This window comes from Penicillium lagena (assembly GCF_028827675.1).
Source record: "Penicillium lagena strain IBT 129212 chromosome Unknown utg000006l_segment0_segment0, whole genome shotgun sequence".
Lineage (NCBI taxonomy): Eukaryota > Fungi > Ascomycota > Eurotiomycetes > Eurotiales > Aspergillaceae > Penicillium > Penicillium lagena.
The window spans coordinates 1,249,724-1,262,597 of record NW_026623227.1 but is presented as its reverse complement, the minus strand read 5'-3'; the positions used below and the strand labels follow the sequence as shown (position 1 = coordinate 1,262,597).

General features: G+C 53.9%; 6 protein-coding genes across 6 annotated transcripts; 4 read left to right on the top strand and 2 right to left on the bottom strand.

Moving 5' to 3' along the window:
* Positions 1-124: 124 nt before the first annotated feature.
* N7510_008655 (ornithine decarboxylase antizyme) lies at positions 125-948 on the top strand (the record flags this gene model as incomplete). Its single annotated transcript, XM_056980580.1, has 2 exons — positions 125-149; positions 200-948. 2 exons carry the CDS (start codon positions 125-127, stop codon positions 946-948), a joined length of 774 nt encoding a protein of 257 aa, XP_056830789.1.
* Positions 949-1,187: 239 nt separating this feature from the next.
* On the top strand, positions 1,188-1,883 carry N7510_008654 (yippee/mis18 family protein; the record flags this gene model as incomplete). The annotated part of the gene is made up of 1 exon (XM_056980579.1): positions 1,188-1,883. The coding sequence occupies one exon, from the start codon at positions 1,188-1,190 to the stop codon at positions 1,881-1,883; it is 696 nt and encodes a 231-aa protein (XP_056830788.1).
* A 265-nt stretch (positions 1,884-2,148) lies between these two features.
* Positions 2,149-3,557, bottom strand: N7510_008653 (SHNi-TPR domain-containing protein; the record flags this gene model as incomplete). Its single annotated transcript, XM_056980578.1, has 2 exons — positions 2,149-2,442; positions 2,505-3,557. 2 exons carry the CDS (start codon positions 3,555-3,557, stop codon positions 2,149-2,151), a joined length of 1,347 nt encoding a protein of 448 aa, XP_056830787.1.
* Positions 3,558-3,941: 384 nt separating this feature from the next.
* On the top strand, positions 3,942-6,205 carry N7510_008652 (DNA polymerase epsilon noncatalytic subunit; the record flags this gene model as incomplete). Its single annotated transcript, XM_056980577.1, has 2 exons — positions 3,942-5,052; positions 5,079-6,205. 2 exons carry the CDS (start codon positions 3,942-3,944, stop codon positions 6,203-6,205), a joined length of 2,238 nt encoding a protein of 745 aa, XP_056830786.1.
* A 317-nt stretch (positions 6,206-6,522) lies between these two features.
* N7510_008651 (mediator of RNA polymerase II transcription subunit 14) lies at positions 6,523-10,561 on the bottom strand (the record flags this gene model as incomplete). Its single annotated transcript, XM_056980576.1, has 4 exons — positions 6,523-9,144; positions 9,201-9,566; positions 9,625-9,888; positions 10,085-10,561. 4 exons carry the CDS (start codon positions 10,559-10,561, stop codon positions 6,523-6,525), a joined length of 3,729 nt encoding a protein of 1,242 aa, XP_056830785.1.
* A 169-nt stretch (positions 10,562-10,730) lies between these two features.
* atg22-1 (putative autophagy protein Atg22) lies at positions 10,731-12,552 on the top strand (the record flags this gene model as incomplete). The annotated part of the gene is made up of 2 exons (XM_056980575.1): positions 10,731-10,875; positions 10,940-12,552. The coding sequence occupies 2 exons, from the start codon at positions 10,731-10,733 to the stop codon at positions 12,550-12,552; spliced, it is 1,758 nt and encodes a 585-aa protein (XP_056830784.1).
* Between the last annotated feature and the right edge of the window lie 322 nt (positions 12,553-12,874).

The window sequence follows — 12,874 nt, the reverse complement described above, 5'->3', positions numbered from 1 at the left end:
ATCATCCCAACTGTCCACATCTCAACAACTGTGACTGAACCCGCTTTCTCGAGCTACTGCTCATCACCAAAATCCATCTTTTCGATACCCGTCAAGAAGAGTTTCTCGGCTCCCGTTGACCACCATGGCGAATTACATCAGTAATCACAGTAGTAATCATCAACTGCATCGATCCCCCCGACCAGGACTCTCAGACTAGCATTCTTGCCAGCTGCTACACCGTGGAGCCGTCAACCACCAAGGTCCACGGCTTCCACTACTGCACTACGCTGGGGGCCGGTAAGCATCACACACACACTCTCTCCCCCCCTTTTCTTCCTGTGTACTCATGCTGCTATACAGGAGCACAGTGGTATCCCTGAGGTCCCCTCAGGGTCTAAATCACCGCTTCGAAGTCCTCCCCTTGAGCTCCCCGCATCCGGCGCGGAGAGCAGCTGGCCCGGAAACCACTGGCCAGGGTCCAAAGGGGAGGCAGCGCATACCATCCCGGAAGAGTGTGAGAGGCTCTTCTGTGACAAACTGACCGCGACATTCCTTGGTGAGGGGAGTTTCGCGGGACAGGAGTCACTGGGGATGGATGCGTTCCACAACATCGGGCATCATGACCGAGTCCTGAAATGGATTGAAGTATGGGACTACTTTGCGGATGCGATCTATCGGGGATTCGTGACCGAAATGGATGGCGAAAGGACGCTATTCGTATTCCTGGAGGAGAATGCACTGGGGCAGGGTCTCAAGTCGGGACTGATCGCGCTCTTTGAACTGGCGGGAATATCGAGCTTTGGGTGCTCCCAAATCGTCGCCTGCGTCAGTCGTTCACAACATGCCACCGAAATGGAGCTGGTCCGGAACCTGGGATGGTGCGGGTTCAGCCTGACGACGCTGGAGCCCTGGACCACCGGAGCCGATGTCAGCAGCAAGTGGCTTTTCTTGGGGGCCGAGGTATAACGTACCTGCACACTCTGACCGTTCTTTATCATGTACTACTTTCTCTCGCTTTGCCTCGTACATGCAGACAACGATTGTCATGATCGAATCCACTCGTTACTGTATAGCTAGTTAGATCGACCTGATAAGATAAGCCGCCCAGGCGGGGTCGTTATGATTCAACCATAAGATCCCCGTCATACCTTCAATAATTGGTTTCCTCATCTTCCTCTTCACCTCCCTCTCTCCTTACTCTGATCATGTCCCAAGACCAGTCCGTCAAAGTCTCCCCCTTTCCCAAGTTCCTCATTCCGTCTTCCCCCTTCCGCTCCAACCAGAGAAGCTGGTTTTCTCGCCCGAAGCCTCCGAAGTCCACCCCGGACCCCAAGTACCTGGATGGCCATGTCTCGTACCTTCGCTGCTCGAACTGTGCAGCACATCTCTGCCTGACCTCTCAGATTATCAGTAAGGGCTTTACGGGTCGCCACGGTCGCGCGTACCTGGTGTCAGCAGAGCCCGTGGCTAGCGCGGTATCTATCAGCGCATCATCGTCCCCGACCGCGTCGCTTCCCAACACCGTGCTCCAGCGCCCAGTGCCGCGCCAGCTCGTCACGGGCGCTCATACAGTGAGCGATGTCAGCTGTACATTCTGCGGGGGCGTGCTGGGCTGGAAGTATGTGGCCGCAGAGGAGGAATCTCAACGGTACAAGGTCGGCAAGTTCATTCTAGAAACCAAGAAGATCACCGCGTCCTCCTGCTGGGAGTCACCGCCAAACGCCAACGTTCCTGCAGAGGTGCTGGAAGAGTCCGAATCCGGTTCGGCGGCCGGCATGGAGTTTGACAGCCAAGACGAGGATGAGTGCGAGGACTTGTTCGCCGGCATCTGGACTCCGGGTTTGGCCAACCGCCGACGAAGCCGCAAGATTGAGCGGCCGGGGATGTTTGGAATGTCATGAACCCTGGAGAACCCTTTCTGGAGGGTGGCTATTTGGAGAGAACCTCGTCGTGACCGATCACGATATGATGATGATACCCGTACTACTTACTACTACTCTTAATCCTATTGAATGTCTGAATACACCGGCAACAAGCTTGCTCATCATCTAGATAAAGACACTGTAGGTGGCTTATCGGTTTTCTTAGATTATTCATGTGTACTCAGGTAAACTGATGGGAATTTTGTGGAGTGTAGAAGAACATGGCAAAGCAGATCGAGCCAGTCTAGCTGGATGGAGGAGCATCCTCAACTCGCGCGCGTTTGGAGTCATTCTCTGTGGCTGAATCTTCCGCGGGTCTTTTGGAGGCAGTGGAAGAGGCTGAGGGTTGAGAGGGTTTGGCAGGCTTTCGTCGGACAAACGCCGACAGGTCGGTGGCTTCTTTGCTGACCGCATCGAGTCGTGCTTTCTGATCCGTTTCGGGCTGGCCGACTATCTGACCGAGGATGCCCTTGAGCATGGCTTCGTTCTCCCGGTCGTTCTGTTCAATCGAGACCGGTGTCCGGCGAAGATCAACGAGCTGCACCGTGTTAGCCAGCAGTCCGCAACAGGTGGTTGAGTATATTTGGGGGGGGGGGTTACTCTTTGTTCCATGTCGCCGATGATCTCCTTTACATTGGCAATCTTTCGCCTCGTTGCCGTGGCCTTGTCTTCATCCAAATCCTTTTCGGTTTCCAGTTTCTTTCCCTCTTGAGCCATCCGGGTTTTGCAGCTCTCAATGGCGCGTTCCATCTGGGTCACAGCCTCCGATCTCATGTCCTCATCTATCTTGGCGGCCTTCTCTTCCCCTTCATCTTGCTGGACTGATGCAAATTCGAGGGCGAGCGAGAGCTTGTAGTGACACTCGGCCACCGAGGCGTCCTCGAACGGATATAGCGCATACCGCAGATCAAGGGCCGTCCTCAGGTCGGTAACAGCATCCTTGAACCTCTCCGCCTCCAGGGAGATCTCGGCTTGGAGATCATAGGTATCTGCAAGCCGCTCCTTGATGTGTTTCACGTCCGCAGGCATTTCAGTCGACTTCCCTTTGCCATCTTGGCTCTCCTCCACCGCGGCTAATCTCTTGAGATAGAGAATGCGGGCCAGATCGAGGACCTCAAAGGCATTGGCAAAATCGTCTTCATCCTCCTCACCGCCGGCCTGACCTTCATTCTCCTCATCCTCCGAGTCAGAATCCACGAAATTCTCGTCGCCAGTAAACTGGAAGTACGGCTTGGATTGCGCCGCATCCGATTCGGTGCTCTCGGCCTTGGTACTGGCCGTATTTTTGGCCCTGGCACTTGTAATCGCGTCCTGAACAATATTCTCACCGGTGGATGTCGACCCAGCAGATTTTGCATTGGCAGGCGGCGCCTTGCTAGCTTGCGATTGAGGTTCTCCGGCCACCTTGGATCCAAGGACATCACTTTTGCTCACGGCCACATTGTAGAGCGACTTGCCATAGGCGTAGAGGAGATCGGCATTCTCTGCCGACAGTTCCCCGTTCAGCTCGGCCTGCAACTCGGTCGCTTGCGAATAGAGCTCCGAGGCGGAATTGTAATCTTTGGTTGCATCTTTCGCAGCGGCGCGTGCGATCAGGTCATCGAGACGGGTCTTGGTGTCTTGCTGGGTTGTCGGCTCGGACGACTCGGCCATGGTTGGTAGAGGGAGAGAGAGAGGGAGAGGGAGAAGGAGAGATGCGAATTGACAAATCGATGAGAGGAAGGAAGGCAATAGGGATGGATGGGTGAATGAAGGAAGGAAGCAAGGAAGCATAGAAAGAGTCGGTTTAATCGATAAGCCTGGGCTCGCGGGCGCGTCGGTCACGCGTCTGGATTCTGTTTCTTCACCCACCCAACCGACCACTTCCTTCCCACATACCTTCCCCGAGCTGCTGATTACTGCCTCAAGAATTATTCAATCTTCTTGTTTACGGTGTCGCTGAAAATCCCGGAAGCTGTGCCTGCCCTGTCCCTGGGCAGACCTGACCTGGCCATGGATGCGTCAACACCTACAACGCCTCACCCCCATCGCTTGGCCATGGCCACCGCAGACCCAATTCCCTCGTCATCACCGGCATTTGGGACCCCGGCGCGGCCTTTTCGAATCCCCAAGGCGAATGCGCCTCCACCCAAAACCTCGATATTGCCGATTTTACTTCCTCCGTCAACACTTCGACCGGTCGCTTTCCGTACCTTTACCCGCAAGCACAACCTGACAATTTCGTCTTCGGCCCTACAAACATTGGCGGCTTTTGTTGGCAAGAACTGTGGCTCAGGCTGGCGCGAAGAAGGTCTGGCAGAGCGCGTCCTCGATGAGGTGGCTAAGATCTGGAAGAGGGCCGGCGGAGGAGTCATTGTCGAGGAAGGAAAAGGCGCGTCCTTGAAAGCAATATTGCAGACCCTGGAGGGGAGCATGAGTGGTGGGAGAGTTCTCGCCGGGCGGCTGAATTCTTACGATGGGCCCGTCAAGACGTCCAGAAACGGAGAGGGCACAAGAATTGAATCGCTCAGCAGTCATACGAACGGCTCCTTTACTACTGCCCAAGGAGACGGCGATGAAGACGAATCGCACCTGTCACTTCACCCCAGAACCTGGCTCAAGGTTATTGCAGCTTCTGACATTCCGCGCCTGACCTATAATATCGACAAAAAGTATTTCGAGGCTACGAAGTCGAAGCCCACTTTGTTTCCACCACCATCCCACAAGACAGCTCTGTTCAGAGATCGATACAACCTTGTTTACCAGCGCCTACTTCGCAACGAGTCTTTCCAAACTTCCTCGGGGATCACAGGTGTTCCTTTGCTGCAGCGTTCATCATCTAACCTGGCGACCCAGCAGAGCTACAAGCTCACCCCAATTGCCAATTTACTTGGCAGGAGCGGCACCTCACATCTGCTCCTCGGCTTGCTTTCTATCTCTCCGACTGGGGATTTGTCTCTTGTGGACCTAACGGGAAGTGTAGCCCTGGACCTCAGCCATGCACGGATGATACCTGAAGACGGCGCCTGGTTTGCGCCCGGGATGATTGTGCTCGTAGATGGTATCTACGAAGAGGAAGAAATGGTCAAGGGGTCCGTTCTTGGTGGCAATACGGGGGTTGGGGGGCTATTGGCGGTCATTTTGTTGGAGTATCGATTTGTGGTCCGCCGTGTGAGCGAAGAGACATCTCACTAGGGACCGGCAATCGTCAAGGTGGAGGAGAGATCAGCTCGAGTGGAGGGTTTGGATGGGTCGACTTCCTAGGGCTTGGAAGTGAACGTGCACAAGGTGTCCGAATGAGAAGAATCCAAGAAAAGTGCCTCCGAGGCGACCTGGATATGACGGAGCCAACGGCTCGGCTTAAGGTTGCGGTGTTGAGCGAGGTTAACCTCGATAACATGAGAACCTTGGACGCTTTGAAAAAGGTCTTTGGTGTCTACAATGATCTTTCTCGCGTTGAGCGCCCCCAGGTCTTCGTCATGATGGGCAACTTCGTGCAAAAGGCCATCATCAGTGGCGGTGGTCGGGCTGGAAGTATTGAGTACAAGGAATACTTTGACTCGCTTGCGGTGGTGTTGTCGGACTTTCCGGCGTTGTTACAGTATTCCACTTTTGTTTTTGTCCCCGGCGACAATGACCCGTGGGCCTCGGCATTCTCAGCTGGAGCTGCGTCCACAATTCCTCGCCAGCCCATCCCCGAATTGTTCACCTCCCGAATCAAGCGTGCATTCGCAACTGCCAACTCGGAGCTTGGGCGTTCAAATTCATCTGAACCCGTGGGAGAAGCGCTCTGGACGTCGAACCCAACACGTCTGACATGGTTTGGACCAGTACACGATATTGCCATCTTCCGTGATGATATCTCAGGGAGATTGCGACGCACCGCAGTGAACACCAAGTCCGATGACGAGCCTGATATCACAATGCATGAAGCACTCGATGGCCCTACGGGCAGCGCGGTTTCCATCACACCTAACGAAGAAACCGAGCCGGTAGCCCAGGCCACTAATCTTCGAACAGGTGCCGCTACCTCTATGGCGCGCAAGCTGGTCAAGACCATCTTGGACCAAGGGACAATCTCCCCGTTCCCACTTCCCTTGCGACCCGTCCTGTGGGATCATGGGTCTGCCTTGCAATTATATCCGCTGCCGACGGCCCTCATTCTGGCAGATGCCGAGGCGTCTCCGTTTTGCATGACTTACGAAGGTTGTCATGTCATGAACCCTGGACGGTTGACTCCGGAGGGCGACATTCCCACAGTGAGATGGGTCGAGTATGATGTATTGAGGAACCGTGGTAAAGTGAGGGAGGAGCGGTATTAGGTGATTCCTCGAATTGGATGTCTCAATGTCCTCTCCTATAGACGAATGAGTCAATGAATGTACCTAATAATGCATTGCGTGTCTACATCTCGGGCATAAAAGAATGAATGACTACAGGCGCAGCCATTATGACACAGATTACATTATTGGAACTCTGAAGGTGATCATTAGCTTATGCTATATGAAGTCTAGGAATACAGTCGTGAAATTAGAGACGGCCTCGCTGTCCGGTCAGAGAACGAATATCAAAAGACATCGTAGAAATCGTCTCCCCTTTGAACCACCCGCCCCGGCTGCCTGCGATCGTAATGATCTCCTCAATCAATCGTGATGATGTCGGCGCTTCCCATTCCGCCAGCGTTGAGCTTAGAATCCAGGTTGGCATGCGCACCAGGCGCCTTTCCCGAAGGAGCACGAGCTCCCACGTTGTCCTTGGCAGGGTGTTGCTCTTTTGCGGTCGACTGTGCAATGCTTGGCTGGTCCTTGCCACCTTCCTCTAGCGATGCCCCGCTGAGCTCAAGTTGGCGAGCGACATTGTTGAGCTCCACAAGGAGAACTCCCACTTTACCCATGTCTGCCACCGCACCATCGCCAAGACCGTTCCAGCCATCGCCCTTGGAATTATAAAGCTTCTCACGGATCATGCTTGCGACTGGATTATCATCGGCTGGTTTTGATCGGTTCGCATTTCTCAATCCCCACTTTAGATGACCCCGATGCAGGTGAGGAAACAGCTGGAGCCGAGCCTTGAGCCGAGGATAGCGGATTTGAAATGTGCTCGGACTACGCACAATAACGTGCACCACCGGAGAATCCGCTTGGCCAGCGGAGGTAATTTGATCCAAGGCACGCAATAGAGGAAGAGTGACAGACATGAGTCTCAGAATCGGAACCACGCCCGTTTTTGCGAAACCATGGTTCAACGAGACGGTAAGAGACTCCTGGATCCGGCGATGAGGGCTGGGACCGTCAAAATGGATACCCAGGCGTAGATGAAAGAGGGACTGGGCCTTGGACAATGCTTCCGCGACATCAATTTGCGCGGATAATGAGGGGCCTGAGACGTTGATGTCAAAGCGCGCATTGAGTTTTCCTGCTGGCCCATAGGCAAATGCAATCCTTGACAAGGACAAGGAACGAGGCTCCATTCCTCTTTGTATAAGAGGCTGCAGAATCGAGAGTACGCATTCCAGTCTTTGTAGGCGTTCAAGAAGCCCAACGATCACAGAGTGACCGGCAGGAACAAGCAGACGTAGTGCAAAACCACCACCATTGTCTTGTGTAATGATTGAGGGATCCATCTTTGAGATAAGTGGAACAATGGCTTTGATGCGGCCTCTCAGAGTGCCGTATGCCACAAGAAGAGCAGCTCGATTACGGCGATCAGTTCCATGAAATGCCAGACGAACAGTGTCCTGTACATAGGATTTCCTCTCTAGCCCTGCAGGCAATGCTATCCGGAAAGCAGAAGGAAGATGTGAGACGTTGTAGCGGAAGAAAAGATCCGGCACTTCAAATTGAGTCCCGAGGTGCAGATTTTCCAAAGATGGATGAAAGTCCATACTCGGCAAATTTGACAGACAGCGTGCATTGGCGTAGATTGAAAGCATTCCTGTCAGAGCATGCACTAGATCTGCAAGCGCAGCGTAGTCAAGTCGCCCCTCAGAGACCAGAGTATTGCTAACCTTGTGGACCGACTGGAGACTCGAAGCGTTATGACCAACAGGGCCGTACGGTGGTGCAGATTTCACTGTCCTATCTGGCTGAACCTGAATCAACCACCAATGATCACCATCCATGCTACTTGTAGCAGCGGCAACCCAACGACGATCCCAGAGGTAGTGTGTGAAGAAGGTAGATCGCAAAATATTTGAAGGAAATATTTTGCGCGGGTCAACTCCCAGACCTCTTTGGCTGACGGTTTCCAGGCCAAGCGCTTTTGTGCCGGCTTCGATTTCTTCAACAGCGGCAATGCAACGAAGCCTTGAGATTCGAGATACGATATCATCAGCTGAGGACCTATTCGGGCTCCGGTCGGCTTCCAGCCGCTCCATGGCATTAGGTGTCCCGGACAATGTAATGGCGCCCGACATGGGCTCCATAGAGACTCGGAGATGGCGAGAAGTTGTAAGTTGGACATCGAGATGGCAATCTCCAGGCTCTGATTGAGATAGCTGTGCCCGTAAGGTAAGAGAATGATTCGAGAAAAGGAGGTTTTTCTTGAGTGTGGTGTACGCGGTAGAAAGTAAGTGGGCTGTATGCTGTGCGATCACACCGCGCAAAATACGCTCCATGGAAAGAACGTCCAGATCGAGCTGGATGTCATCACTGTTTGCTTGCTGGCCATCTCGCATCCAGCGCAAACCGATATGCGTCATCCTGCAATCCTGACTGTTAACATCGTTGCTGCGGTGACCTCTCTGGACTCCAAGCTCAATCCAGCTTTTAGGCCCCGGTTTCAACGGCCAATATTGGACAACAAGCGTTCGATGGAGAAGTTCAATGCGCAGGATGTCCGACCAGAGGCCGCGAGCAAGGTCTTTTGCTTGTCTGAAAAGGATGCTGACTTTGTTTGTGAGCACAAGGCCGTGTAGGACCTCAAAGCATCCGATCAAACCGTCGTCTCGAAGAACGTCGTTAATTTTGGCATCCAGCTCGTTGAAAATCCGGCCTTTTGGAATTGGGGATGAAGGTGAGAACAGAAAGCGGATGTCAACGAAGAAAAACTGAGAGCTTTTTGCCTCCTCTGCAACTGAGAGGTCGAGCTCAAACTCCCCGAAAACAGTGAAGGTAACTCGACCATCGTGAACTCTATAGTTCCGCAGAGGGATCGGGACTTCATCATGCAAAGCTAGACGTATGCTGATGATTCGATTGATTTTTTGCAGCTTTTTAAGCGTGGCGCGTGCCGTCAGCGGCTTCGGAGGTTTGTAGCCAAGCTGAAACAGGAGGTCAGAAGAGAGACTTTGTTAGAAGGTGATTCAAAAAAACTCACATCTGGTAAGGATTTCACTCGGCCTTTCGAGAGCACTTCCAGGGCGGTTTTCAGATCTGGATTGGCCACTTGCGCTCGAACGAGGTCCCGTTTCATTTCACCCACATATTGGACAGCAGCAGCATATGCTTGATGTCGAGTTCGAATAAAGCCCTGGAGGTCAATGAGTCGGCTGACATCTACGGCCTGGCGACTCCATTGCGAGAGAACAAGGAGTTTGATAAACTCGGCTCTCTTGGCATGGGCGAAGTCCAGGACTCGTAGTTTCTTGTGCACATTTTCCGACGACTGATTCCCAGGAGACTTGCCATTGGTAGTAGTCAGAGAGGTTGATTCTAGGGGGAGCCACTTGAACGGCGGCCAACTCTGTTATCAATTCGGACAGGTCATTCCAGCATTGCTGCGTCGCTCGATTGACCAATACCCCAAATGAGAAAAACCCTTGGGTGATGTGTGGTATTTCAAAGGGCTCGGCCGGTGTCGATCCAGCCGTTCTGCTCGTCGGCGCTTTCGATTGGCGATTTGAAAGATCGACTGAGGTCCCGTTGAGGTGAACCGGACCATTAATGGAGCTGGAAAAATTGCCAGTCTTCTCAGCTGAGGTTGATGCACCATTCATAGCATCAGCGATGCCAGGGCGCTGGATAGGTCCATCGATGTTGGCATTGTCCATGATGACGCCGGGCATCTCCAAACAGACAGCCTAGCTGTAGTTTATCCTTCCGCGCCTTCCCCTCCTTGGCCCTCTGCACCGCACAGAGCGAGCAGCCCAGTCCAGGCGCCGTTCTGAGCTTGAGACAGCCGGCGTTCGGGGGTGAGGAAGGGAAGCCAAGACTGAAGAATAAGCCAGGAGCAAAGGCTCAGCCAATTGCCATGCGTCTCACTGGCCGTGGTACACGCAGATGACCACGTTCATAATCAACGTAGCTGCGCGCGTAGCGTCCCGAGTCAAGTTGGGGGCCTGTGTCGGCGAAGTGTCGAAACGGCAACACAATGGAGCGTGGGGAAGGACCGCTCACAAGAGCGCTCTTCAATTGAATGCAGCTTGTGTTGAGAGACGACAAGAACCACAGCGCAAAATCCGAGGGATCGCAGGTGGTCGCAAGTTGTCGCAAAGAGATGAGGACTAACGGAGCCAAATAGAAGGGATCGTTCGAAGGAGCGAATCGACGGCGTGGTGAGGCTGAAAGGAAAAGATGGAAAGCGTGTCCAGGTCCGGTGAGAGGCGGATGATCAGTCGGGGGTGAGGATGGATCAGAGCTGGAGGGATGTGAGAGAGAGGGATGAGACTGACTCGGGCTGAGAAAGATCGATGGAACGATGGATGGGCGGCGCGATGCGCAAGCACGGGACGGTAGCATTAGGTGCCTGAGTGCCTTGATGCCTGGGGCCTGCGGGATCTCTGCCTGAGGCGTCCATCCATCCACATGACTGCGTCACTCACACTCGCTCGTTCATCCTCTTCGTCCTCTTAAGGTCTTCTCGCCCGACCGAATCATTGTTCCCCGCCATGCCATCACCCATCAAACCATGAGCATGCAGGAAGAGGAGGGCGTGCCTTGCTCGTTGCAGCCCCAGTATCCCGGGGACGATATCCGCCCGACCAGTAAGAAGGAGCTGGCGGGCTGGTATGGCTATGGCTGGGCGGCCGAGGTGTTCACTGTGTGCGCAATGGGTATGTGAAACCCCGATTCTCTTGACATTTTCAATGTCCCAGTCCTGAATCTGATACCGGATAGGCTCATTCCTCCCGATCACCCTGGAGCAGATGGCTCGGGATCGAGGCTTTCTTCTGTCGGACAAGACAACACCATGTAGCGCAACATGGCAGACGCCAGCTCATTCAGGGGCTGGCCGTGCGCCGGAAGCCGACCAGTGCATTATTTACGTTCTCGGAGCTGAGATTAACACTGCAAGCTTTGCTCTATACACCTTTTCCATCAGCGTGCTGATCCAAGCACTCCTTATTATATCCATGTCAGGCGCGGCCGACCATGGAAGCTACCGCAAGACCCTTTTGGTCACTTTTGCGTTTCTGGGCTCTGTTTCGATGATGTTGTTTCTTGCTGTGGTCCCTAGAGTCTATCTGCTGGGCGGCCTCCTAGCGATCATTGGAAATACCTGTTTCGGTGCATCTTTTGTGCTGTTGAATTCTTTTCTCCCTGTTCTGGTCCGCCACCACCCTGTTATCCTCGAGGCAGGCGGAGAGGTATCCTCCCCTACCAGTGGGCTGGTACCTGAAGACACTCCCGAGGCAGCCCCTGATGCCTCTCAACCATTGCTCGCGTCGAGGAGTGCGACTTCTGATCTTTCTGCCTCGCCCACCTCGTTAGATCTTCAGCTCTCCACCAAGATCTCGTCCTATGGTATTGGCATTGGTTATATCGGAGCCGTGACCATGCAGATCATCGCGATACTTGTAGTCATGCTCACTCATCAGACAACATTCTCGCTGCGCCTGGTGCTTTTTCTCATTGGATTGTGGTGGTGCATCTTTACTATCCCTGCGGCCCTCTGGCTACGCCCTCGTCCTGGCCCGCCTTTGATCGCTCCCAATGATGGGAAGCGGCATAACACCTGGATCGGATACATTGTATATGCCTGGATGTCCCTGGGAAAGACCGCGATACGAGCACGTCATCTCAAGGATCTTGTGATCTTTCTGGCTGCATGGTTCCTTCTTAGCGATGGAATTGCAACCGTCAGTGGCACAGCCGTGCTGTTTGCCAAAACTCAACTCCACATGCGGCCTGCTGCGCTGGGGCTGATCAACGTGATCGTCATGCTGGCTGGGGTGTTTGGGGCATTTTCCTGGGGCTATCTTTCCCGGCTGTTGAATCTGCGGGCCTCACAAACGATTATTGCCTGTATTTTGCTCTTTGAGCTCATCCCAATTTACGGCTTGCTCGGGTTCATTCCTGCCGTGCAGCGCGCAGGCTTTGGGCTCCAACGACCGTGGGAGATGTACCCGCTGGGTGCTGTCTACGGCCTGGTCATGGGCGGCCTCTCTTCGTATTGCCGAAGCTTCTTCGGCGAGCTGATTCCACCGGGATACGAGGCGGCATTCTACGCGCTTTTTGCGATTACCGATAAAGGATCGAGTGTCTTCGGGCCCGCCATTGTGGGCGCTATCACCGACCGGTATGGAGAGATCAGACCGGCGTTTGCTTTTCTTGCGGTCCTCATTTTCCTGCCGCTCCCCCTCATGCTCCTGGTCGATGTCGAGCGTGGAAAACGGGATGCCTTGGCGTTGAGGACGGAGCTCGATGACATTCCAGAGGCGACGGGGTATGGGAGCATCCGGGAGGCGCATCCTGACGGCGCAGGAGGGGCCCTTGTGGTACCGTCGTAGAAAGCAAAAAGGATTATTCCGAGGATTCGTCTTCAATACAATATTATTACTCCCACTGTGTAACACCGTAGCTGAATACGAAGGCCAACCCCCGGGACCGATGTCCCTCTCGCCCTGGCCTCCTTCCCTGCGGGCCTTGCATACCTCCGCCAGTCACAACGCTGCGCTGTTCCACCGCCCCAAAGAACATCTGTCCTCAACTCGCCCCCAAACAAACCACTTAAATACATACTTCTCCAGTTCCCCCCTCGGTTTGGGTAAGCATCTGCCTTCTTCCCTGGTCGTCTGCTTCTGTTTCTTCTTCCTCTTCGTTAACCCATCT